The 26,624-nt window shown below is 35.7% G+C and overlaps 1 protein-coding gene across 6 annotated transcripts in view; it reads left to right on the forward strand.

Moving 5' to 3' along the window:
- Positions 1-26,624, forward strand: part of KIF20B (kinesin family member 20B) — a 73,009-nt gene that overhangs the window by 22,178 nt on the left and 24,207 nt on the right. For 3 of the 6 annotated variants that reach the window (XM_055353831.2, XM_063710311.1, XM_004049777.4), the window contains exons 14-23: positions 536-675; positions 1,590-1,728; positions 2,980-3,088; positions 4,426-4,466; positions 5,675-5,794; positions 9,457-9,610; positions 13,936-15,172; positions 15,513-15,651; positions 20,364-20,483; positions 22,446-22,506. In XM_055353831.2, the coding sequence (XP_055209806.2) occupies positions 536-675; positions 1,590-1,728; positions 2,980-3,088; positions 4,426-4,466; positions 5,675-5,794; positions 9,457-9,610; positions 13,936-15,172; positions 15,513-15,651; positions 20,364-20,483; positions 22,446-22,506 (2,260 nt within the window). Of the gene's footprint in view, positions 1-535; positions 676-1,589; positions 1,729-2,859; positions 3,089-4,425; positions 4,467-5,674; positions 5,795-9,456; positions 9,611-13,935; positions 15,173-15,512; positions 15,652-20,363; positions 20,484-22,445; positions 22,507-26,624 lie in introns of all 6 variants that reach the window. The other 3 variants (XM_055353829.2, XM_055353830.2, XM_004049778.4) reach the window with 1 other exon arrangement.

The raw sequence follows: 26,624 nt of genomic DNA on the forward strand, positions 1-26,624 counted from the left end.
TATAAAAGCCTAATATAAGTTTATGTAACATCTTTATTTGACAGAGTAGTAAGTGGGTGTTGTTAGCAACTTCTCTGGTATATGCAATCCTTGGGCTTTAGACTTTTACAGGCCACTTTAAACTCAACCTTTAGCATTTACCAGAGATCTGATCCTTATGCTTCCCACCTATGAAATATGGATGATACCAAGCTCACAGAAAGTTGTGGATTAAATGAAGCAAATATGGAACTCCCCAGAGTAGTTCTTGATAGATAATAAACGCACTAATTAACTTTACTTATTTTCTTAGTATAGCTAGACAGTGAGACGAGTTACCAAAGGTCTATTTCTAAAATGTGGAAAGGCCAACCTGATTTTTCAGTTAACAAATCTTTGCAAACATATAATTTTCAGTGAGAACATTATCACTATTAAAAAGGACACAGAATTATAATTGACTAAATGTAAAGTTTTATTTTTTGAACAGTTGGATGGTATTTCTCTTGGGATATATTTATTCTTTTATAAGAATTTTATCATTTACATGTCATAGAAACTGTTGGACTTAATAGAAGACTTGAAAAAAAAACTGATAAATGAAAAAAAGGAAAAATTAACCTTGGAATTTAAAATTCGAGAAGAAGTTACACAGGAGTTTACTCAGTATTGGGCTCAACGGGAAGCTGACTTTAAGTAAGTTATTTATTTCATGTCCAGGTAAAAATTGAGAATTTTATTTACTTTTTTAGTTTTTTTTTTTTACTTAATTTACTTTTTATATTAGGTGGCTTCTGAATTCTGATCTCTTTATACAAGCTTGAAAATAGCTGTTACTGGTCTGGTGCGGTGGCTCACGCCTGTAATCCCAGCATTTTGGGAGGCCTAGGCAGGTGGATCACTCAAGGTCAGGAGGTCGAGACCAGCCTGGCCAACATGGTGAAACCTCGTCTGTACCAAAAATAGAAAAATTAGCTGGGCGTACTGGCATGTTCCTGAAGTCCCAGCTGCTTAGGAGGCTGAGGCACGAGAATCTCTTGAACCTGGGAGGTGTAGGTTGCAGTGATCTGAGATTGTGTCACTGCACTCCAGCCTGGGTGACAGAGTGAGACTCTGTCTCAGAGAATAAAAAAAAGAGTATAGCTGTAACTAATCCCATGCATGGTTATTTAAATTTTCTCTCTTTTTTAAATTTAAATTTAAATTTTTTGAGATGGAGTCTTGTGCTGTCACCCAGGCTGGAATTGAGTGGTGCGATCTTGGCTCACTGCAACCTGCACCTCCTGGGTTCAAGCAATTCTTCTGCCTGAGCCTCTGCTGCCTTAGCCTCCTGAGTAGCTGGGATTACAGGCACACACCACCACGCCCAGCTAATTTTTGTGTTTTTAGTAGAGACGGTGTTGCCGTGTTGGCCAGGCTGGTTTCAAACTCCTGGCCTGAAGTGATCCACCCGCCTCCGCCTCCCAAATTGCTGGGATTACAGGCGTGAACCACTGTACCTGGACTAAATTTTCTTTTAATCTAGAATATACTTAAACTTAGATGTTTAAAACAAAAACACAAAGTAGTTCCTTTTCTGTTTCTTAATGGGATTAATTTGTATTTTGAAGGGAAACTCTACTTCAAGAACGAGAGATATTAGAAGAAAATGCTGAACGTCGTTTGGCTATCTTCAAGGATTTGGTTGGTAAATGTGACACTCGAGAAGAACCAGCGAAAGACATTTGTGCCACAAAAGTTGAAACTGAAGTATGTTAATTGAAGTATTTAAAAATATCCAGTGAGGTTTTGGTACCAGGGTTTAGTGTACCACATCGATGATGAGAAACACCAAGAGAGTTTAGAATTAAAACAATGCTTTGTGTGTAGCTTTATTATAATTAGGCATGTTTTGTTAGAAGTGTAAGGCACCAAGAATTTAAATATAGTGATTGGTTTTGAAAAATTTATACCTCTGTTATATATATATCTTATTTTGGTATTGCTTGAATCATTGTGTTGTAGGCAGATAGATTCTTTTTTGAGATTTGTCTTACTTAACATTTTTAAATAAAAAGAATTTTAAAGGTGTAGGAGACCTAAGACGTCATTTACTTGCTGTTCTGATTAAAACAAAAATGTTTGTGTATAAAAAGGGTTGCCCTTGCCGGGCAACTACCATTTCTTACTCTTTTAAAATTTTATTTGTTTATTTATTTATTATAGTTTTAGAGTTAGGGTCTTGCTGTGTTACCCAGGCTGATCTTGAATTCCTGGCTTCAAGCAGTCCTCCTGCCCAGCCTCCCAGGTGGCTGAGATTACAGGTGCACGCCACTGTGCTCAGCTTATTCTCTATTTGTAATATAAGAAAAATTATCCTTTTCTGCTGCTTCCACTGAAGCTTAAATTGATCAGTTTTTTGGGGGAGTTGGTTTTTTTTTTGTTTTTGTTTAGTTTTTTAATCACTCAGTTCAAGTGCCTGTGACAGTGATGTCCAGACGTCTGCTGTCAAGCAAACCTTATGTATCCTTGACGTGGTTTGGGATTGACTGAGTTGTGAAAATGTAGGTTTGTTTCATGCACTATCCCAACAAAACCTTTTAAATCTCATTATATAATTGAAAGTATACCTGAACTAGGTAATCATAATTGTTCTATAATGACTTGTCACAGTTTATAACATTGTTTTTATGTGAAAATATGACTCATGGTCCATACAGCAGAAAATAAATAATGGAACACAGGTTTTTCATAATTGGAGATGCTTCTATATAATTTATTTTAAAGAATTTCAAGTGATGAATTTTTTGCTTTTTTAAAAACTGTCTAAATTAGATGGTACCACATGTAAAGGGTGAACCCTACTGTTAATATTAGGCATGTGGTTTTTGCTATTTTTAGGAAACACATAATTATGTAGGATTTGAAGATATTATTGATTCTCTTCAAGATAATGTTGCTGATATTAAGAAACAGGCTGAAATTGCTCACTTATATATTGCATCTCTTCCTGACCCCCAGGAAGCTATTGCTTGTTTAGAACTAAAGTTTAATCAAATTAAAGCTGAATTAGCTAAAACCAAAGGAGAATTAATTAAAACCAAAGAAGAGTTAAAAAAGAGAGAAAATGGTAAGTGGATACATTTTACTTTTATTTAGATACTGTAAACACATAAAAAGTACTCTTGGTAAGTATAAGAGATGTATGTAGCTCATTTACCGTAATGTGACCAGAAAATTCTTTCATCTAGGTAACATATTTTAATATTTTACCATTTGTATGACTTTGTAGTAATTTACTACTAAAAATATTTTTGACTTTCATTTATTTTAGACCAATATTATTAGAAAATGAGCTTCTCAACAAAAAAAATCAAAACAAGTGTTAACTTTATGAGTAAAGCTGTAAATTTTGTTATATATATATTTTTTTATGACAGCGTCTCGCTCTGTCACCAAGGCTGGAGTGCAGTAGTGGCATCACAGCTCACTGCAGCCTTCTACTCCTGGGCTCAATTACTCCTCTTACCTCAGCTTCCTGAATACTTGGGACCACAAGTGTGCACTACCACAGCGGCTGCATTTTTTTTTTCTTTTATGTAGAGATGGGATCTTGCTATGCTGCCCAGATTGGTCTTGAACTCCTAGGCTCAAGTGATCCTGCCTGCCTCGGCCTCCCAAAGTGCTGGGATTACAGGCATGAGCCATGCTGTGCCTGGCCTTGTTCTATATTCTTTATAAATTCTTGCAGTATAGAAGATTCACTGTTGGGATAGAGTGACTACTGTGGAGTGGTTTAAAGTAATTTGTTAGTTTGATGCTTCATTCTAACTAGGAGGGCATTTTCTTTTTCTGTCTTCCCCCTTTTTTTTTTTTTTTTTAAAGACAGGGTCTCACTCTGTCACCCAGGCTGGAGTGCAGAGGCATGATCATGGCCCACTGCAGTTTTCCACCTCCTGGGCTCAAGTGATCCTTCCACTTTAGTCTCCTGAGCAGCTTGGACTACAGACATGTGCCACCATGCTGAGGGCATTTTATATACATAAATAGAATTGTTTGTAATATCTGCATTTTAAGAATTAGTTGCAATAACTGCTCTGCCCTTTTTTGTGTGAAACAAGATGGGTAGAAAATAACATGTAAGTGGTGCCTTTGCATTATGAAGTGTACTTAAAAAGTACTAGCTCCTTTTCTTCTCTGATGCTATGCCAGTTCTTTACTATTTAGCATATGCCACCTATTTTTATCCTGAGTTTTAGAAGTGGCTTTTTCTGAAACATTACCCTGTTGTGGTTGAATTAGCAGATTTTTTTTTAATGAGTAGGGTGTGCTTCTAGTGCTATCAAAATCCTTTTTATTGAATGTAACAGTAAAGTGTCACTAGAGCAGCATATATTTCATAGTTATTCAGTGATACATATTTTTAGATGCTTAGATATTTATTTTCAATGTTCTTTATTTTTTCAGAATCAGATTCATTGATTCAAGAGCTTGAGACATCTAATAAGGTAATGCTTTAAGTTTTATTTTGTCTTGATAAGGTGTTTAACAAAGGGGTATGAATGATGACTAGATTTGTTTATTTTAAAAAATAATTAAACAGTAATATAGTCTCTTGGTATGCATGGGGGATTGGTTTTATTCTGTTATTTTTTCTGTTCTTCTTTGGCTTGAATCTTCTTATTTCAACTTATATTTATCCTTTCAAAAAGCTGAATATTTTAAAATATGATCAGATATAAATAATTCAAGATCCTGGTATCTAATATCCAGTATTTAAAGAACAAAAATGTACTTAGAAGACATTACACCTACTGTTTATACAATTCCTATCTTTTCTTGTATTTTTTCTACTTATGAAAATAGTAGACACTAGTACCAATTACATTAAGCTATATAAATAGAAAATAAAAAATTTCCCATAATATTCTTCCTAAATTTAAAACAAAACCAAACCAACTTGTTTGGAAGCTCTTTAGACTGTTACTTTATGTATGTATTTATAGAACACTTACCATTTACCAGATACTCTTTTAAGTGCTTTTTATTAACTCATTTAAATGTTAGAGCAACTTTATGATGTAACTTGCCCAGGGTGACATAGTTTTTTTAGTTTTATTTATTTATTGTTTTTGAAATGGAGTCTCACTCTGTTGCCCAGGCTGGAGTGCAGTGGCATGGCTCACTGCAGCCTACGTTTCCTGGGTTCAAGTGATTCTCCTGCCTCAGCCTCCCAAGTAGCTGGGGTTACAGGTGGCCACCACCCCCGGCTGATTTTTGTATTTTTTAGTGGAGACGGGCTTTCACGATGTTGGCCAGGCTGGTCTCAAACTCCTGACTTCAGGTAATCTCCCCACTAGGTAATTTGGCCTCCCAAAGTGCTGGGATTACAGGCATGAGCCACTGTGCCTGGCCCAGGGTGACATATTAAAAGGGATAGCAGCTAGGATTTGAGCCCAGGCAGTCTGGCTCCAAATTCCTCTTATATGCTATATAGCTTCTTTTTTCTTTGTGTGTGTGTACGTGTGTGTGTGTGTATGTAATTTTTTTAAAGGCAAAAATAAGATCATGCTGTGCATAGTGTGTTGACACTGATTAACTTTATTTAACTTTAAAATTTGAAGGAATTATAAAACTGTTTGCATTATTAATCATGTTTGCATTCTAGTTATCCTAAAGTATATTCATGAAACATTGCTTTTTCTTCTTTCCAAAGAAAATAATTACACAGAATCAAAGAATTAAAGAATTGATAAATATAATTGATCAAAAAGAAGATACTATCAACAAATTTCAGAACCTAAAGTCTCATATGGAAAACACATTTAAATGCAATGTAAGAATTTAACCTTGTGTTATATTAATAAATTAGATAAGCATATGTTTTGGTTGAAAGGAAATAACTTAAAATAGCTTATGCAACTAAGACTAATTTATTGAGAATGTTGAATTGCTTATGCAACATTGAACTCAATTTACTCTTTTCCAAATCTGAATTTTTGAGAACTTAGACGAGGGTGTTTGACTTCTTTGAACATACTTTTCCACAAGATACTCTGGCAGTGCTTTGCATGTAAAAAGGAGAAGAATATGTAGCCTTTGGACGTTTAAGCCTCAGCTAGTTGGAAGGGGAGCTTTGAGGAGAAAGGAATTTAGGTGTACTTAGAAAACCAGATTATAATGTTTCAGGGAACTATAACATGAAATCAGTAAAATTAGGTTTTTCCTTAGAAGCTTGTTTTTATTATATGTATTGTTGCTATTGTTTATATGCTTAATAGCAAGGATATTTTTTCTAAAAAGTTATACACTGTGACATGTAAAGACTTAAAGGGTTTTTTGTCTTTCATACAAATTTAGATAATTTCATATTCAGTTCAGCTTAGAATGATCAGCTTGTCTTTTAATCCATGTCTTTTAAAATGGCTTTTGGTTTTCTTTTTTTGGGGTAAGCTCCTTCAAATTATTCTTTTATTTAGAAATGGTAAAATATATGATAATAATGTAGTAAGCTGAGTAAACTTAGAGCCAAACATCTTGCTTTGTTGAAAGGTGCTTTTTTATGTCTTTTCTATGACCAAAAGAAGCAGGCATGGTATCTTATAAAAAGTGACTGTTGAGTTTCCTTTGTATCTTGATAGTCAAACTCTAATACCCACCAACATTCCCTGATTCATCTGAACTTTAGATGGGCATTTGATACCACAGGGGTAAATGAGGAGCATTCTAGAAGAGTACTCTGTCTAATCTCCTATAGTAGGCCTTTCTTTTGGTATTTATTAGATACATGATTCATTCTCTGGTTTTTCTGTACCTGAACTGGGAGAAATATCCTAATATTTAATATGTTAATAATTAACTATTTAGTACTAATTAGTATTTAATAAGGTGGAGGAGCAAGAAACACTTGTGGAGTGTCCAACGTGTGCCAGGTACTATGCTAGATTATTGGAATTATACAGATTAATAAAATCTACTACCCTAAAAATCCCCCAATAAGAAAAAAACAACATAAATATAGTTATAATACAATGTGCAGTCGTAGTCAATGTGTGAAGCTGTGAGTGGGTGCGGAGTTAGGAATACTTTGTGGAGATGAAAATGGTTAAGTTGAGCCTTAAAGGGTGAGTAAAATTTAGCCTTTCGAAGGTAGAGGAAGGGGACAGTGGTAGTCATGAGAGACAAGAAGGTACATTGGCCTTCCATGTACCAGAATCAGAGTGCACAAAGTCGTGGAAATGAGAAATCTTTCAGTGAGTGCAGGAAAATACAAACAATTTGTTGTTTAGGAAGAAAGTTTGAAGCAAGGAGAGGTGAGAAATGAGGCTAGGAGTAGTAGAATAGGATAAGATGAAAGACCTTGAATACTGCATTAAAGAGTTTGGGGAGTCAGTGGGGGAGTCATTTTCACCAGAGGAATAGCAAAGAGGAGTTTTTCATTTGAGTAGATATTTTTGGAAACTTGGAAGATAGGATTGAGATGGAATTAGACTACAGGCAGAGAGACCAGATAGCTACCTCTTGGAAGAGTTCAGCTAATAGTTGATGAGGACTTCGATTTACGGTAGTAGTAGTAGAGATTAAGGAAGAGGAAATTGATTTGTGAAGTAAGGGGATGTAAAACTTTTGAGACTTGGAGCAGTAAATTAATTGCTGGGCCTCCTGGCTCTCGAAACTTTTATTTGGTTAGTCATCACATGCTTTTTGCTCTCATCTCTTGATCTGGGTTTTAAGTCTGTTCTTTGATTTGGTGAATAAAAACAAAAAGGAAAGTCAGAGACAGGTCATTTCTGGCGACTGCAACTTCAAAGAAAATAGTTGGAAATTTCACATGGGATTATATTTATTGCTGTAGTGTGTTTGCATACCATAATATATTAGCAATATTTAAGCAAGTGATAGTAAAAAAAATCAATATTTGTAAATTAGTTAGTCCTTGCTTGTAAATAAACTTTATAGATTCTAGACGTTGTTTTATCAACTAACTTAATACAGTGTGCTAAATTTAAATTGTTCACTTAAATACATACAAATATACAAAGTAGTTTGGAACTTACCTAATTGTCCTGATTAACAGTTGATCTAGGGTCACTGTTCCACATCTTGTCTTGAGTGCAAACTCTTTCCAATAATGAAAAAATTTAGTTTGAATTCTTTGCTTTTTCTACCCAAGCATACCCTGGGAGCAGAAAACCCTCCTTTCAATAACTATGACTTCTGAAGGATAGATTTTTGGTGAGGACTGTATATTTTGAAGCGGGGAAAAATGACGGGATCATTCTGATAGGTACCAAGGATCGGGGAAGGAACAACTTGGACTTGTTATGGAGCTGTGTCAGAGGTGTGATCTGCCTGTCCCATGATTTTGTCATTTATCAGTGACACTAAGGGACTAATTGTGAGAAAGCATGGAGATTGTTCTTTATGACATCCTTTGTTTAGAGATGCTAGAAAAACTTTGCCTTTTTTCTTAAATAACCCATTACTTTATGACTTTAAAAGGTTATTTTTATCTGTATCTCCTGCTAATACAATGTTTGCTGATTAAGCGGCACTCTATCATACACTTTGTTTTTTCAAATTGATTGCTACAAGTTTCTGCCTTCACCATACATTTGATTACTCTATAGACTTGCACTTAAATGCTGAGTTTTACCCTTCTTCTAAATCCATATTATACCCTTTTTTTGGAAGTTCCCCCCCCTCTCAGCTCCCCCCCTTTCTTTCTTTTTAGAGGTAGGGTTTCATCACTCTGTTGCCCAGGCTGAAGTGCAGTGATGTGACCATGGCTCACTGCAGCCTTGAACTGCTGGGCTCAAGAGATCCCGTTGCCTTAGCCTTCCGAGTAGCTGGGACTGCAGGCATGGACCACAACACCTGGAATTTTAATTTTTTGTAGAGACGGGTTCTCACTGTGTGGCCCAGGCTGGTCTCAAACTCCTGGGCTTGAGTAATCCTCCGGCCTCAGCCTCCCAAAGTGCTGGGATTACAGGCACGAGCCCCTGTGCTTGGTTGCTGCTAGCCTTTTTAAGGGAGGCAGTCTGCCTTAAAAAAAAAAAAAAAAGTCTAAATGACGTATCTAGAAGCTCAGTTTCAAAGCTGTTTGTAGGCTGTATATCTTTGAATATATATCGACTTAAAGCTAAGGGCAAAACTATTTTTCTAGGAGTTGTTAATGTTTAAGACAATACTAATCTTTAAGAGGCTTTGGCTACAAAACAAAATAAATAGTTGAGTCTCATATTTTTCTTTTCAAAGCACATTTCTGATGTGACTTCAGAGATTTATCTTCTTAAGATTCTCCAGTTATCCCCAAATGTTACTTATTTGCTAGAGCCATCAGTTATTTTAAGACGAAACTTAAGAAATAACTTAGAAAATGTCTCAACAAATTTGAAAATAAAATTTTTATGGTACACCATTGAAAGTAATTTATGTGATTTGTACATTTTTTGTAGCTTTCTATATGTGAATTATTTTTAACTTATTTTGCTTTAGGACAAGGCTGATACATCTTCTTCAATAATAAACAATAAACTGATTTGTAATGAAACAGTTGAAGTACCTAAGGACAGCAAAACTAAAATCTGTTCAGAAAGAAAAAGAGTAAATGAAAATGAACTTCAGCAAGATGAACCACCAGCAAAGAAAGGTACTACTTCAGCTGCCAGCAGCAGGCGTTTAAGAAAGCTAATTTCTAAACCAGTAAATAGAACAAGGCAAACAGGGGCATTCACTTGTCTAAGGAAAAATCTTGAGAAAATCTAAACGTCTTGAATTTTTATTCTGGAAAGTTATAAACTGTCTAGGGATGGGCATAGTTAAAGCTTTTATCTTAATAAATATGCTTTTAGAAATTGTGCTTTTATTGTTTCTTTTGCACGTCTATGTAATAATTTCTGTGCTTGTAATAGTTAAAACTCATTACTTTGATTTTATAAATATAGTATTTTCTGCCTAAATCCCAGGACATTATTTTGTTTTCTTTGTTTGCATTCTTTATTCATTTGGAGAAAAGGATATTTTACAGTAAGACTTTGAGCTAAATATTACTAATAATAAATGTATTCAAGCTGTATTTGTGATACCAGGAGATGGTCTGATGAAAGATAATACATGTTGAAGATTATTTTTTAAAAAATCTTTAAGAGTAACTGGGCAAGTTTGTTGTAAATATAAAGAAGGGCAAATCTTTGAATTTTAGAGGAGGTAGACTCTTTAGAATAAACTGAAAATCTTGAGGAAATAAATAGGAAAATGTAAACTGCAAACATAAGAAATGCTTCAAAAAGAAACTCAGCAGGTTTTAAGAAAATACAGCAGGCATAATACCTTATTTTACCCCTTCTTCTTTGAGGCTGGACAGTGTAAATTATAGATAATAAAAACTTGTCCACTGAGCTTTTAAAATTAATCTGTATTGAAGAAAAGAGATCTTGGAATCCTGTAATGAAATTGCACAATTACAGCTTCCCAAGAACATTTAGACAATTGAGTGAAACAAAAAAGAACATGCATTGCATTTGAAAAATGAAGACTTACAAATACAGGTTGTTTTTTGTATATACAGTATCGAAGGCAAAACTAGATAAATTCTAGATGGGACAGGGAGGTAAGATTCCCATATTATATAGTGATTCTTGGGTGGGGGCATATTCTCACTGGGGGAAATCAGTATCTTGAGAGAGCTAGGGGATTTTAATTTATCAAAAGGGGTCATAGGCCGGGCGTGGTGGCTCATGCCTGTAATCCTAGCACTTTGGGAGGCCGAGGTGTGTGGATTCCCTGAGGTCAGGAGTTCGAGACCAGCCTGACCAACGTGATGAAACCCCATCTCTACTAAAATTACAAAAAATTAGCCTGGTGTGGTGGTGCATGCCTGTAATCCCAGCTACTTGGGAAGCTGAGGCAGGAGAATTACTTGAATCTGGGAGGCGAAGATTGCAGTGAGCCAAGATTGCGCCATTGCACTCCAGCCGGGGCAACAAGAGTGAAACTGTGTCTAAAAAAATGAAAGTGGTGGTGCGGGGTCATAGTATTAAAAAACCTTGAGAACAAACAATCACATAAGTTTTTTCTTCTCCACATTATGGTAGTACCTGAGGGACCTTTCATAAATGCTTTGGCGTTTCCTTTATTTTGCTCATAACTTCAACTGTGATTAGTATATACGGAAATGAGTATAGAAACTCATTTGTATATGGCATGGCAGATTTCAATTTAATGAGCTTTGTAATGATCTCAAAAGTGCTGCCTTCTTCATCGAACAGATTCATTACATGTGCATCCCATGGGCTACTATCATCTCACAACTAGGATGCACAAGAGCCTGTGAGAGGCGGGCTAAAACTTAATGGGTTTGAATTTCATAACTACAAGAGGTTTGACGTTTGGCTCTTAAGGAACAATTACATGCAGCAGTGCTGTCAATTAAGGGCTTTGTAATGTAACAAACTGATACGATCCCAAAGGTATTACAGAAGTCACTGTCAACTTCTAGAAATTTTCAAAAATAATACCCCAGAACACTAATTCTCAAAACATTGCATGTAAAATACATCCCAGACTTACCAAATCACTATCTTTGGTATTTGGTGCCAGGAATCTGCATTTTAATAAGGTCCCTGGATAATTCCTCCCAATAAAACTAGAAAATCACTCTTGGGTAAATAAATGTTTTTCAGTGTTAAAGAGAGAACATTAAAATTTTAAACATAAAGTTACCGTAAAGTAACAAAATTAATGTAACTGGAATATGTCAGATTCATGAATTTACATATATCTAGAAGCAGAATAAATTATTATTGCAAAAATCACAAAGATTGTTTTCTATACCATGATATGTCTTAGAGATAGAAAAGAAGAACATATGTGGTATAGTTAAGTTTCAAAAATATTACATTTAGGATTATTATTCTATTTAGGTTTATTGTTCGTGATGAGTGAGATATAGGGAGTCTGCCATCAAGGAGCTTAAAATCTAGTAGATGAGAGAGACAAACATATTTCAATAAAATATAAAGAGCTGAGATGCATAGGATAATATTTGGGACTCATTAAAAAGAAAAATGTACAATATACTTTTTAGAGTCAATTAGATATCAATGGAAAGTAGTTAAGTGTCTTTTTTTTTTTTTTTTTTTTTTTTTTGAGACAGAGTCTTCCTCTGTCACCAGGCTGGAGTGCAGTGGCATGATCTTGGCTTACTGTAACCTTCGTCTCCTGGGTTCAAGCCATTCTCCTGGCTCAGCCTCCCGAGTAGCTGGGATTACAGGCGCCCACCACCACACCCATCTAATTTTTTTGTATTTTTAGTAAAGACAGGGTTTCACCATGTTGGCCAGGATGGTGTCGATCTCCTGACCTCGTGATCCACCCGCCTCTGCCTCCCAAAGTGCTGGGATTACAGGCGTGAGCCACCGTGCCCGGCTGGAAAGTAGTAGGTTTCTTAACTAGAAGGATTTCAAGCCAAACCTACCTTATAATTGTCTTCTGCTCTTATAGATTAGTAACCCTTGTACTTCATATTATATCTGGGATCATTAAACAAGAAGAATTTGATTCTTACATAGTGAGGATATCACATAAAAATACAGGTTAATTAAACAAAAATGGTCAGTGAGGGAGTGAATGGCGGTCAGAAGAACATATGGAATTGATTGTATTAGAGCAAAGTCATGTAGAAAATTCACATAAAAATTGTACCAGAACAATGTTGTAAAGTCCACTTGCAAACATCATATAAACATCAAACCATGAAGTATAACAAAACAGGAAAAAATTTCTAAAAACGAAGAGTCAGATTCTGGCCTGTTTTGAAGTAAGGTTTCGAGGACCTGAGACACTCATCTGACCCTTAATGGAAATTGTATGAAATATAAAAAGATACGTAGATATAAATTTATATATCTAGAAGATTGTTAATTATATTTCAAGATTTAATCATGGAATCTATGAGGAAAGTTTAAAAGAATATAATTTATACTGGGCACTTATGTGGGGTGAGTTTATTTGTCAGAGTGAACTTATGAATTAAATTGTAGCTAATAGTGTATCTGTTCTGGGTATAATTTGATCTGTACTGATTATAATGGCTAAAGTTCTTACATGTATACAACATTTACATAGTCATTTAACTTACATTATGTATTAACTCATTTTAGTCTCTTAGCATTATTCTGTAGAGTAAGTTGGGTAGGTAAGGGTATCTTTATTCTAGCAATATACATATTAAGCCTGAAAAAGGCAAACTTTTATGCATTTTCAATTAGTTGAATCCTTCTGTACAGATTTTCAGGTTCTATTAATAGTTAAATCTATCCAGTGCACAGTGTTGTAAACTCATTTGTCATCTTGATCTTCACAACTTTGAGATAGGTGGTATTATTCCTATATTACATTTGTGGAAACAGTCGTAGTATGAAGCAGTTTATTAATGGTTACAGCTAGAAAGGCTATATTATATGAATTCCCAAAGTTTTAACATGTCCCTTCTAATTTTAGCTATGAAAATTTAAGATACTCCATTTGCCTATTGCTAATATAGTAAAAGCCACAATATAATTGTAGTTTAAAACTGTTCTTAGGATATGGAATGTCTGCCTAGGGTTTCTCGTCATCTCCTCCTCTCTGTCCCATATTGAAATGACAATAAAGATTTGTGGTACAAATTTAAATAATACTGAAAGTTAGAAATAGCTGGTAATGCTACTCAGAGGTAGGTAGCTGCCATCATTTTGGTGTACTTCCTTTGCTAACTTTGTATTACCTTGTGAAATAATAATTTTTACATAAATGGGCTCATACCACACGTTTTATAACCTGTTTTTTCTTTTTTTTCTCAACAGCTTATTTCATTTTTTTTTTAATTAGAAGTTTACTTTTACATGTTTTGTATGTTTGAATATTGGCTTATATGGTGACTTTTTGGTTTTATTAAGGTTTGCCAGATTAATAACAATTTTCTTATTTTTAAAGGGTCTTTCCATGTTAGTTCAGCTATCACTGAAGACCAAAAGAAAAGTGAAGAAGTGCGACCAAACATTGCAGAAATTGAAGACATCAGAGTTTTACAAGAAAATAATGAAGGACTGAGAGCATTTTTACTCACTATTGAGAATGAACTTAAAAATGAAAAGGAAGAAAAAGCAGAATTAAATAAACAGATTGTTCGTTTTCAGCAGGAACTTTCTCTTTCTGAAAAAAAGAATTTAACTTTAAGTAAAGAGGTCCAACAAATTCAGTCAAATTATGATATTGCAATTGCTGAATTACATGTGCAGAAAAGTAAAAATCAAGAACAGGAGGAAAAGATCATGAAATTGTCAAATGAGATAGAAACTGCTACAAGAAGCATTACAAATAATGTTTCACAAATAAAATTAATGCACACGAAGATAGACGAACTACGTACTCTTGATTCAGTTTCACAGATTTCAAACATAGATTTGCTCAATCTCAGGGATCTGTCAAATGGTTCTGAGGAGGATAATTTGCCAAATACACAGTTACACCTTTTAGGTAATGATTATTTGGTAAGTAAGCAAGTTAAAGAATATCGAATTCAAGAACCCAATAGGGAAAATTCTTTCCACTCTAGTATTGAAGCTATTTGGGAAGAATGTAAAGAGATTGTGAAGGCCTCTTCCAAAAAAAGTCATCAGATTGAGGAACTGGAACAACAAATTGAAAAATTGCAGGCAGAAGTAAAAGGCTATAAGGATGAAAACAATAGACTAAAAGTAAAGGAGAAGGAGCATAAAAACCAAGATGACCTACTAAAAGAAAAAGAAACTCTTATACAGCAGCTGAAAGAAGAATTGCAAGAAAAAAATGCTACTCTTGATGTTCAAATACAGCATGTAGTTGAAGGAAAGAGAGCATTTTCAGAACTTACACGAGGTGTTACTTGCTATAAGGCAAAAATAAAGGAACTTGAAACAATTTTGGAGACTCAGAAAGTTGAACGTAGTCATTCAGCCAAGTTAGAACAAGACATTTTAGAAAAGGAATCTATCATCTTAAAGCTAGAAAGAAATTTGAAGGAATTTCAAGCACATCTTCAGGATTCTGTCAAAAACACCAAAGATTTAAGTGTAAAGGAACTCAAGCTGAAAGAAGAAATCACACAATTAACAAATAATTTGCAAGATATGAAGCATGTACTTCAATTAAAAGAAGAAGAAAAAGAAACCAACCGGCAAGAAACAGAAAAGTAAGCTAAATGTTATTCAAAATATTTTAAAATACACAAAGCATTCATTTTGCTATGCAGCTTTAAAAAAGTTAGATAGTCATACTTAATCTGGTAAAGTGTAGCATGTATGATGAGTGAAGAACTTGAACTTTGTCCATATAAACCTTTGGACCATAGGTTATATGAAAAGATCAGCTTATAAAAATCATATGAAATCTTTTCCGAAGAACTCATTCATAGTTTGGATATTCCAAATTTGTGAAAAGATATAAATTTGTAAAGATTGTTACCATTTCACATGTATGGTCCTAAGCAGTTAATGATGCATTACCATAGAAAAGTGGTTTATGTTTTTTAGATTGAAAGAGGAACTCTCTGCAAGCTCTGCTCGTACCCAGAATCTGAAAGCAGATCTTCAGAGGAAGGAAGAAGATTATGCTGACCTGAAAGAGAAACTGACTGATGCCAAAAAGCAGATTGAGCAAGTACAGAAAGAGGTAGGTTATTTGAAAAGTTATGTGGCCAGTTTATGATAAAGATTGTTTTCCTTATATATCAAACTTAGACATTAATCTTAGGATTGAATAGAACATTTATCCACTTTATAAGTTTTCTTAAAATTACAAGAACAGTTACTTCACGAGAGAAAATTTAGCTGATTTAAACAAGCTGAAGAATGTCCAACATTAAGAGAAATACGTGCCTTATGAAAGATTAGTCTTTTTCTTCTTTAAGAATTGCTAAATGTAAGTCCTTACAAAAAAGTGGAAAGCAACTTGTTTACAGATAGTACTTAGGAGAATGTGCAGTATGATTTTTTAGTTTTTATTATAACTTAATTTTTAAAAGGGAATGCAATCACATTATTCCAAATTTGAAATATAATAGATGTATACAATGAGAAGGAAATACTTCCCACTCCTTCGAGCTGTCAAGTTTACCTTCACGGCATCAAATGTTACCAATTTCTTTCTTTTTCTGCACTTCTCCCTCCTTCCCTTTTTCTTGTATGACCACTTCATTTTCTGTCGTACTTACACCTTCTCTAAAGATTGGAGCACTTTTTTTTTTTTTTTAAACTTTGAGGTAGTTACCAAATAATACTTAAATGTGTAAGGTCTGACAAATATTAATACAACAAATGCTGTTTCTACCACTATAAAAGTGACTACTGAATGTTGTGTTTATCTAAACTTTAAAAAATATAATTTGACCATATTTTTTAATCTCTAAACAGTATTTTCTTCTCAAACTTTTATTTTTCACATCATATTTCTGAGATTGATTTTGTACAGTCGTAATTACTCATTTTCACCTCTGTATAGTATTCTGTTGTGTGACTTAGCACAATTTATTTAGTCTCTTGTTGATGACCATTTAGATTGTTTATTATTTTTTGCCCGTAGCCATTATGCAAATATCTTCTATATGCTCTTGGTACACATATGCAAAAGTTTATATACCAAGTGGGGAATTACTGGGTTAGAGGATATGAAGTGTTATCTCATGGTAGTTTTAATTTGCATTCTTTTGATTGCTAATGAAGTACAGCTTCTATACATATTTTTATTTCTATTTGTCTATCCCAGTTTCTGCTCTGTTGAAGTCATTTGTTCATTTTAATTGTGCTGTCTTTTTTTTTTTTTAAAAAAAAGTATGTAGTTTTTATTTTTATTTATTTAAAAAAACATTTACTGGTTTATTATAAAGGGTACAACTCAAGAACAGACAAATAGAAGGTATACACAGGACAGATTAAGGGGGACAGAGGGTGGTGCAGAGCTTCTGTGCCCTCTCTGGGTGTACCACCCTCCTAAGACCTCAGTGTGCTCACCAAGTGGGACACTCTCTGAACCTCACTGTATAATAGTTCTCATGACTCAATCTCCAACCCTCCTCTCTTCCACAGAGTTTGGTGGGTGGGACTGAAATTTCCAACTCTAATCATTTTTGGTCTTTTGGTGAATAGCCCTACCCTTAAGCTATTTCAAAGGAGCCTCCACTCAAAGCTATTTCATTAGCATAAATTCAGGTGTGATTAAAAGGGGGCTCTTTTTTCTAAGTTTATTTATTTTGTTTTGGGACAGGGTCTTACTCTGTCACCCAATCTGGAGTGCAGTGGCGTGATCATAGCTCACTGTAACTTTGAACTCCTGGGCTCAAGTGATCCTCCCATCTCAGCCTCCCTAGTAGCTGGGACTACAGGTGTGCCACCATGCCCTAGCTACTTTTAAATTTATTGTATTGTTAAAGTCTTTTTTATTGCTACTTATAGAGGTATCTCTTTTCAAGTATAGATAGCAGTCCCCAGCCTTTTTGGTACCAATGATTGGTTTTGTGGAAGACAATTTTTCCATGGACCAGGGTAGGGGCTGGCTGCTTTAAGGATGATTCAAACACATTACAGTTATTGTGCACTTTATATTATTATTACATTGTAATATATAATGAAGCAATTATACAATTCACCATAATGTAGGATCAGTGGGAGCCCTGAGCTTGTTTTCCTACAACTAGGCAGTCCCATCTGGGGGTAATGGGAGACAGTGGCAGATCAGCAGGCATTAGATTCTCATAAGGAATGTGCAACCTAGGTTCATTGCATGCAGAGTTCACAATAGGGTTTGCACTCCTATGAGAATCTAATGCCTCTGTTGATCTGACAGTAGGCGGAGCTCAGGCAGTAATGTGAGTGATGGGGAGTGGCTGTAAATACAGATGAAGCTTCACTCCCTTGTCTGCTGCTCACCTCCTGCTGTGTGGCCCAGTTCCTAACAAGCTATGGATCAGTACTTGTCTGTGGCCAGGTGGTTGAGGCTCCCTCCTCATATAGATGACTATTTAACATTACTCTAATGATGGGTATTAAAAGTATTTTCTATTTCTCAAATGTGTAGTTTTAAAGCAAATAATAATAATTGTAGCAATTTAGTCTAGGCCAGCTGCTATGCTGAGTTGACATATTATCTTAATCCTCACACAATATCTGGTATAGACACTGTTTTTTACTTCCATTTTGTTGATAAGAAAGCAGACATTGAGAGATACAGTAGTCTCCCTTTACTGGCAGTTTTGCTTTCTGTGGTTTCAGTTACCTGTGGCAAACCATGAGCTGAAAATACTAAATAGAAATTCCAGGAATAAACAGTTTAATTGCAGGTCATTCTGAGTAGTGGGTCAAAAGCTTGTGCCATCCTGTCCTGCCTGGAGTTAGAATTATCCCTTTGCCTAGCATATCCACATTGTTAGTGCTACCTATTAATCACTTAGTCATCTCAATTATCAGATCACCTGTCATGGTATCAGGGACAGTGTTTGTGTTCAAGTAACTTTTATTTTACTTAATAATGGTCCCAACATGCAAAAGTAGTGATGCTGGCAATTCAGATAAGCCAAAATGTTGTTGTAAAGGGCTTCCTCTAAATGAAAAGGTAAAAGTTCTTAACTTAATAAATAAAGAAAAAAAATTGTAATCTGAGGTTGCTAAGATCTGTGGTAAGAACAAATCTTCCATCTGTGAAATTGTGAAGAAGGAAAAAGAAATTTATGTTAGTTTTGCTGGTGCACCTCACTGCAAAAGTTATGGCCACAATTCATGATAATTGCTTAGCTAAGATGGAAAAAGCATTAAATTTGTGGGTGGAGGATGCAAACAGAAGTGTGTTTCGATTGATGGCATCTGGGTTCAATACTGTCCACTGGGGATCTTGAAATACTATCCAATGTTTCAGGTATCCACTGGCGATCTTGAAACATATCCCCTGTGGATAAGGGGGAACTTGTCCTTGTCTAAGTTCACTTGTCTTAGTCTTAATAAGACTTGTCTAAGTTCACTCAGTAGTAAGTGCTAGAGCCAGAATGGAAACTGAGGCAGTCCTTACATGCATCTTTGTGCAGCACATAGCCTCTATTATTGTTAGTTATGTAGTTGATGAAGATGGTGTTTATTACTTGAAGCCTCATTTTTTTAAACAAAATAAGCGAATATTATGAATATGTGATTATCATGTATGTATTATTGGAACATAAAGCTTAAAACAATGTAAGAATCCTCAGAAACCATACCACTCTGAGCTACTATAATAAGGGCATCTTCAAGCCTCTTTTTTTTTTTTTTTTGGGCGGAGTCTCACTCTGTTGCCCAGGCTGGAGTGCAGTGGCGTGATCTCGGCTCACTGCAACCTCCACCTCCCGGGTTCAAGCAATTCTTCTGCCTCAGTCTCCCGAGTAGCTGGGACTACAGGCACATGCCACCATGCCCGGCTAATGTTTTTTGTATTTTTAGTAGAGACGGGGTTTCACTGTGTTAGCCAGGATGGTCTCGATCTCCTGACCTCGTGATCCACTTGCCTCCGCCTCCCAGAGTGCTGGTATTACAGGCGTGAGCCACCATGCCCGGCCTTCTCTATGCTTCTTATGGGGCATCTTTTCATTTAATTTCCTTCCGTTTTTGAGCTCTCTAGCTAGGGTGAAAATGGAGTTTTGGCAGTAAAGCTCCACAAGGGAACAGAAGAGAAGGCTCTGCTGCCAGTTAGATAACTTCCCTCTGGAAATCCTGGCAAGATGTACTGAAAGGTTTCACAGGGGGTTGGTATGATGGAAACTAGTATAAGGATGTACCTATATTAGCTTTTTTGGGTGAGAAATTAATATATATATTAGTCCATAGTACCTCGATTTCCCTACGTTTATGGCATTAGATTACCGGCAACAGCAGAAATCAATTGACCTTCACTTGCGTGGGTACCTTTTGATTTTGTGATTGTTCCATTTTCTTCCCTGCATGTCATTATTAGCTTTTAAAGTTTTTCTTGTATTCCTGGATTATAGTACTCAATAAACTTTGGAAATTTGAATCAGTATTTTTCTCTCAGAATATCTTTATTGATTTTTCCTTGGTAATTATTTCCCTATTATGTATAGATGTTATGATAATTCTTTTTTGAGAGAACTTAAAAAGTTTGAGATTCTTAAAATAATGGAACAAGAAATTGAGTTTTTCATATGCATTCTTCATTAGAGTATTAAAACATTTTCTAATAATTTGAAGCTATAGTGTGTTTCATTTGTAGTATATTAAAATCTGTCATTTTTCTTTTAGGCTGTAAAGGATGTGAATCTTTGAACATAGTTGCCATGAATCTTAAATAACAAAAAGCAGTTAGTATTTTTAAAATATTCCATTTGTTTTATAAACATTATTTTGTAGGTATCTGTAATGCGTGATGAGGATAAATTACTGAGGATTAAAATTAATGAACTGGAGAAAAAGAAAAACCAGTGTTCTCAGGAATTAGATATGAAACAGCGAACCATTCAGCAACTCAAGGTAAATAGTTTTGTTTTTAAAGATGATTTAAATGCATTCTCTTGGTATATTTTAGTGTACAAAAATGTACAAGTTTGTTTTTAATAACAACCTGTTTTGACTTTTTCTAGAATCTAGAAATAAATTATTTAAAATTAAATAGACAAAAAAGAAAAAAAAAGATAAAATTAAGTAGGCCAGTAGTGACTCTCTTCTAACGAATAGACTATGGAAAAGAAAAAATAATAACTTTATAGTGAAGAAACCTAGCAGATACCACTTTAACCAAGTGTTTAAGAATAACATTACCATTAGTCATATTGATGCTGTGTGCTTCCTGGTTTGATGTGACCAGAAAGGCACATCCCCTCTTTGGTATTCTTTCCCTAAATTTATAACCTCAGTCTCTTCACGAAAAAACATTAGACAAATCCAGATGGAGGATGTTATACTTACTGCTTGACCAGTATGAAGTATAAAGTGTCAGGGTCATTAAAGACAAGTAAAGACTGGTGAATGATGGTGAAGTCTGGAGTGTAATTAATAGTAGTATACCAATGTTAATTTCTTGATTTTTGATAAATGTACCATGGTAGTGTAATATGATAACATTAGGGAAAGCTAAATTCTTTGGAACTCTTTCAAAGCTAAAATTATTTTGAAATAAAATGCAAAAAAACAAAAAGAGTTGAGGTTTTACAGCAAATTCCTTTTAAAAATGATATTTAAAAGGCAAAATCCCTTTATTGTATATGGTTATTTTTTGCTTGATATCAACCAAATGGATGAGGCAACAACAAAAAAAATACATTTGTTATATTATTTTCATGTTTGCTTTTAAATGAAGCAAACTAATGAATATTCAGGTATAAATACATGATTTTAATTCTTAACTTAATGTAATCATAATAAAGCATTCTATAACAATAGGATTCGAGATCTCCATGTTCCATAATGATTCACTCTTAAGACTTACAAAGTGATGAGATAGTGGTGACATTAGATGAGATTGGGGGTGAAGTTTGGATTACATGATAAGTTAAAATTAGAACTGTAGGATATCTGGTCCCCATAATTTAATCTTGCCTCTTAAGGCTAATTTTTTTCCAATCTTGCAGCTACTTTCTAGGTAAAAGGGGTGGAGAGCTCTTTTTTCCTTCATTTTGAGTTTAAGTTTACCAGTGAGGAAGCTTTTAATGGTTTTTCTGGTTCCTTCTATGTTAAATACACAGTAGAACTTCATTTTCCCTTGTTTCTGCTTTTTGTGGTTTGTAAGAAAACATTTATCTAAAATGATGAGTAAGTAAAATAACCGGGTCATAACGTAGATTAAAAGTATAGGCCAGGCACAGTCGCTCACGCATGTAATCCCAGCACTTTGGGAAGCCGAGGCAGACGGATCACAAGGTCAGGAGATCGAGACTAGCCTGACCAACACGGTGAAACCCCGTCTCTACTAAAAATACAAAAATTAGCCAGGCGTGGTGGCACACGCCTATAATCCCAGTTACTCAGGAGGCTGAGGCAGGAGAATCGCTTGAACCCGGGAGGTGGAGGTTGCAGTGAGCCAAGATTGCGCCACTGCACTCCATCCTGGGTGGCAGAGGGAGACTCCATCTCAAAAATAAATAAATAAATAAATAAATAAAGACATATAAAGTGTTTTTTTTTTAATTTTAATTTTAATTTTTATTTTTTGAGACGGAGTCTCGCTTTGTCGCCAGGCGGGAGTACAGTGGTGCGATCTTGGTTCACTGCAATCTTGGCTCACTGCAATCTCTACTTCTTCTTTCCCCTGCTCTCACCCTACCCTTTTCTCCAAGATAAAAGACAGTTGGAAGCTTGAGACTGGTACCAGCTGGTATACCAGCTATATAGGAGACTGATTTCAAACTTAATATTGAGCTCTGTTTTCAAGATCCACTGTTAAATATTGTGTTTTTAAGTTAATTTGCATTTAATTTATATTCTTTCAATTTGTAGGAGCAGTTAAATAATCAGAAAGTGGAAGAAGCTATACAACAGTATGAGAGAGCATGCAAAGGTCAGGAACAAGTTTGTACTTCTGGAACTGGAAAAGTTCTCTTATTCCCCTCGCAGGGCATGCGATGGGGGTATGGTTTGCTTCATTGGTGCCCTGCAGCTCAAACCCCTAGGGGGAGCATGCAGACAGGCAGGTCTTGAGTGTGGGCTCTGACCCCGTGGCAGCATCTAGGGTTGAGTGTTTACAGCTCCTGAAGGCCCCACTGGGCGTGTTCTACAGGGTGTTTTTTCAGCCTAGCCGTCCATGGGCGGCTTGTGTTGATCAGCTCAATTAGACCCTCTGCCTTATTGCAAGGACAGAGGGCTTGCTGTATCCCGGGATTCTTGCTCTAGTGTACTGGAAAAATCGGATCACACATGGGCGTGGAGAAGGTTTTATTGAGTGGAGTTAGCTCTCTGCAGATGTATGGGGAGCCAGAAGGGGATGGAGCAGGAAGGTGGTCTTCCCCTGGGCGGCCGGACTCTCCTCTGACTGCCCCCAACCGAATTCCGTGTCATCTCACAGTAGCTGGCCTGCCAGCATCTGCTGGTATCTGCTGGTGTGTTCTTCCAGTGTGTTCCTCTAGATGTTCAGCTGCTTGTGTGTGTGCCTGCCAGGGTCTCAGGGTTTTTATAGGCACAGGATGGGGGCGTGGGAGGCCAGGGTGGTCTTGAAAAATGCAACATTTGGGTGTGAAAACAGGAGTGCCTGTCCTCACTTAGGTCTGTGGGCACAGGCCCGAGGGTGGAGCCTTCACCAGGGACCCTGCCTTTCTGTACCCAGCACTTCCCTGCCTGCCTCCCATATCACTTCCGGTACTAAAATTACAAAACAGGTAGTTGCAATAACAACTGGTTAGCATTTCCTTTGAAAATTCTGAAGGGAAGTGAGGGCAACATAAGATGCAGCTTTATCAAAAGTGAAAAGTAGTGATTCTAATGAATAATTTGTTAACTTAAAGCTTATTCTTAGAAAAATAAAATAAATAGTCAAAGCAACATTGATTTCTTGTAACGGCCAGTATTTTGTGAAAAATAAAGCCAGTCAAAGTTTTATATAGGTCACAATGAATGGCGTAGATTTCTGGACGAAATTGTGTGAAGAATAAACTTCAAATAAAATACCTTTAAAATTAAATTAAAATGTGTATTCTGAACGGACACTTCTCAAAAGAAGACATTTATGCAGCCAAAAAACACATGAAAAAATGCTCACCATCACTGGCCATCAGAGAAATGCAAATCAAAACCACAATGAGATATCATCTCACACCAGTTAGAATGGCAGTCATTAAAAAGTCAGGAAACAACAGGTGCTGGAGAGGATGTGGAGAAATAGGAACACTTTTACACTGTTGGTGGGACTGTAAACTAGTTCAACCATTGTGGAAGTCAGTGTGGCGATTCCTCAGGGATCTAGAACTAGAAATACTATTTGACCCAGCCATCCCATTACTGGGTAATACCCAAAAGACTATAAATCATGCTGCTATAAAGACACATGCACACGTATGTTTATTGTGGCACTATTCACAGTAGCAAAGACTTGGAACCAATCCAAATGTCCAACAGTGATAGACTGGATTAAGAAAATGTGGCACATATACACCATGGAATACTGTGCAGCCATAAAAAATGATGAGTTCATGTCCTTTGTAGGGACATGGATGAAATTGGAAATCATCATTCTCAGTAAACTATCACAAGAACAAAAAAACCAAACACCGCATGTTCTCACTCATAGGTGGGAATTGAACAATGAGATCACATGGACACAGGAAGGGGAACATCACACTGTGGGGACTGTGGTGGGGTGCAGGGAGGGGGGAGGGATAGCATTAGGAGATATACCTAATGCTAGATGACGAGTTAGTGGGTGCAGCGCACCAGCATGTCACATGTATACATTTGTAACTAACCTGCACAATGTGCACATGTACCCTAAAACTTAAAGTATAATAATAAAAAAATTTTTAAAAAGCTGCTTAATAATTTAGATTCAAATCCTAGGTGCTAAATTATGAATTACGCTTTTCTTAGATTGTATTGATTTGTTGTTTGAAATATTACAAAATTACTTTTTTCTTTTTGAGACGGAGATTCGCTCTTGTCGTCCAGGCTGGAGTGCAGTGGCACAGTATCAGCTCACTGCAACCTCCGCCTTCCTGGTTCAAGTGATTCTCCTGCCTCAGCCTCATGAGTAGCTGGGATTACAAGCACCAGCCACCATGCCTGGCTAATTTTTGTATTTTTAGTAGAGACGGGGTTTTGCCATGTTGGCCAGGCTAGTCTCGAACTCCTGACCTCAGGTGATCCACCCGCCATGGCCTCCCAAAGTGGTGGGATTACAGGCTTGAGCCACCGTGCCTGGCCACAAAATTTCTTTTATAGATGATACATATTTCTGTTTTTAAAATGATACAGACTCCTCTCCTCCTCATTACCCCTTAACTTCTTTGTTCTGTGAGTGACGGAACTAGGATTTGAACCCAGGTGTGCTTCACTCTTAAGTCTCAGACTCTCTTTACTAATCCATGTTATTTGTACTTGGCCAACAAAAGAAAGGGTAAGACAACCAGATTATTACTTATTTAGCTGATTTATACATTGGTGGGGTTAACTTGGATGGGTAACTTGGGTGTGAAAATATATCTCTGCACACAGTACTGTTTGCTTCTGCCTTTCTTAGGCCTTGTCACCCTAACATCTCCTATTTCATAAGAAATAGTTCATAGCTATCTTTCAGGATTCCCCTTTACTTTGGCTCCTTTGTCCTTCTTGGTGAATGTGGACACATCTTAGATATTCTGGAAAAGTCTACCCTTGGACCAGGTTGCCCTATAGTTTTTATCATATTTTAATTTTTGTTTTCTTTGCCAAATATGGAGAAGTATGGCATAGGCCCACCGTGACTATTTTAATTTGACTTCCACCTTTTCTATGCTTCTAAGTCACTTATAACCTACATATGTTAAAATCTGTCAGCATTTTGCAATCCCTGCTTTTTATTTTTTATTATTTTGGTGTTATTGTACACTCTTCTTTTCCTCAGTTATATTTATAAAGTAGTATTTATTGTATGTGTATTTTTTCTGAATATAAAGGTAATCTATAGCTCCTCCCGCCTTTTGAAACTCTCTTGTCTCAGCTTTTATGATCTATTCTGTACTAGTTACCACTTTTCTCTCAGAATGAGTCTCAGCCACTTTGGCAACTTGCCTGATTAAGATGTCGTTATCTTTTTTTAAAATTATTTTTTCCTTTAGAGAGAAAATGCTCTTGTGATTTTAGTTGTGTATGAGACATTTCCCTACAAATAGACAACAAACAAAACTATATCTTTAACTCTTAAGGCTTTCCCTGCCTCCTAAATTTCTATTTATTTACGGAATGCCTTTCACTTACCTATCTTTAATATTGAATTATTAAACAATGGAGATCTAATATATGTAACATAAAATTTACCTTTTAAAAGTGTACAGTTTAGTGGGCTTTAGTACTTTCTATTCACAAAATTGTACAACCATCACCACTATCTAATTACTGTGTGTTTATAGTAACGTAAAGTGAAAAGTGAACATTTTTGTCACTTCAAAAAGAAACCCTGTACCCATCAGCAATCATACCCCATTCACCCCTTCCCTCCAGCTCCTATCAGCCACTAATCTACTTTCTGTCTGTATGAATATGCCTATTATGGACATTTCATGTTAAGTCAGTTCATACAATATATGGCCTTTTGTGTTTGACTCTTCTTAGAATAATGTTTCCAAGTTTCATCCGTATTGTGTATGTATCAGTACTTTATTCCTTGCTATGGCTGAATAATATTCCGCATTTTATGTATCAGTTGATAGACATTTGGGTTGTTTCCACTTTTGGCTTTTATGAACATTTATATGCAAGTTTTTGGGTAAACTTATAGTTTTAATTTTCTTGGGGATGGTAAGCAAGTGCTGAATATGCAGCACTTGATTGCTTGTTCATTTAATAGTCATTTATTTCACTATGATTGCTCATAGCTATCCTTAGATAATATCTTTAGATAGCTATGATGAGATATCTGTCTCAGACTTCTTTACTTTGCTTTATTTTCCATTTTATCATTTTGGTGTGTATTTTGGGGTTCTTTCCTGAAAT

Source organism: Gorilla gorilla, chromosome 8, assembly GCF_029281585.2.
Source record: "Gorilla gorilla gorilla isolate KB3781 chromosome 8, NHGRI_mGorGor1-v2.1_pri, whole genome shotgun sequence".
In the NCBI taxonomy this organism is placed as follows: Eukaryota; Metazoa; Chordata; class Mammalia; order Primates; family Hominidae; genus Gorilla; species Gorilla gorilla.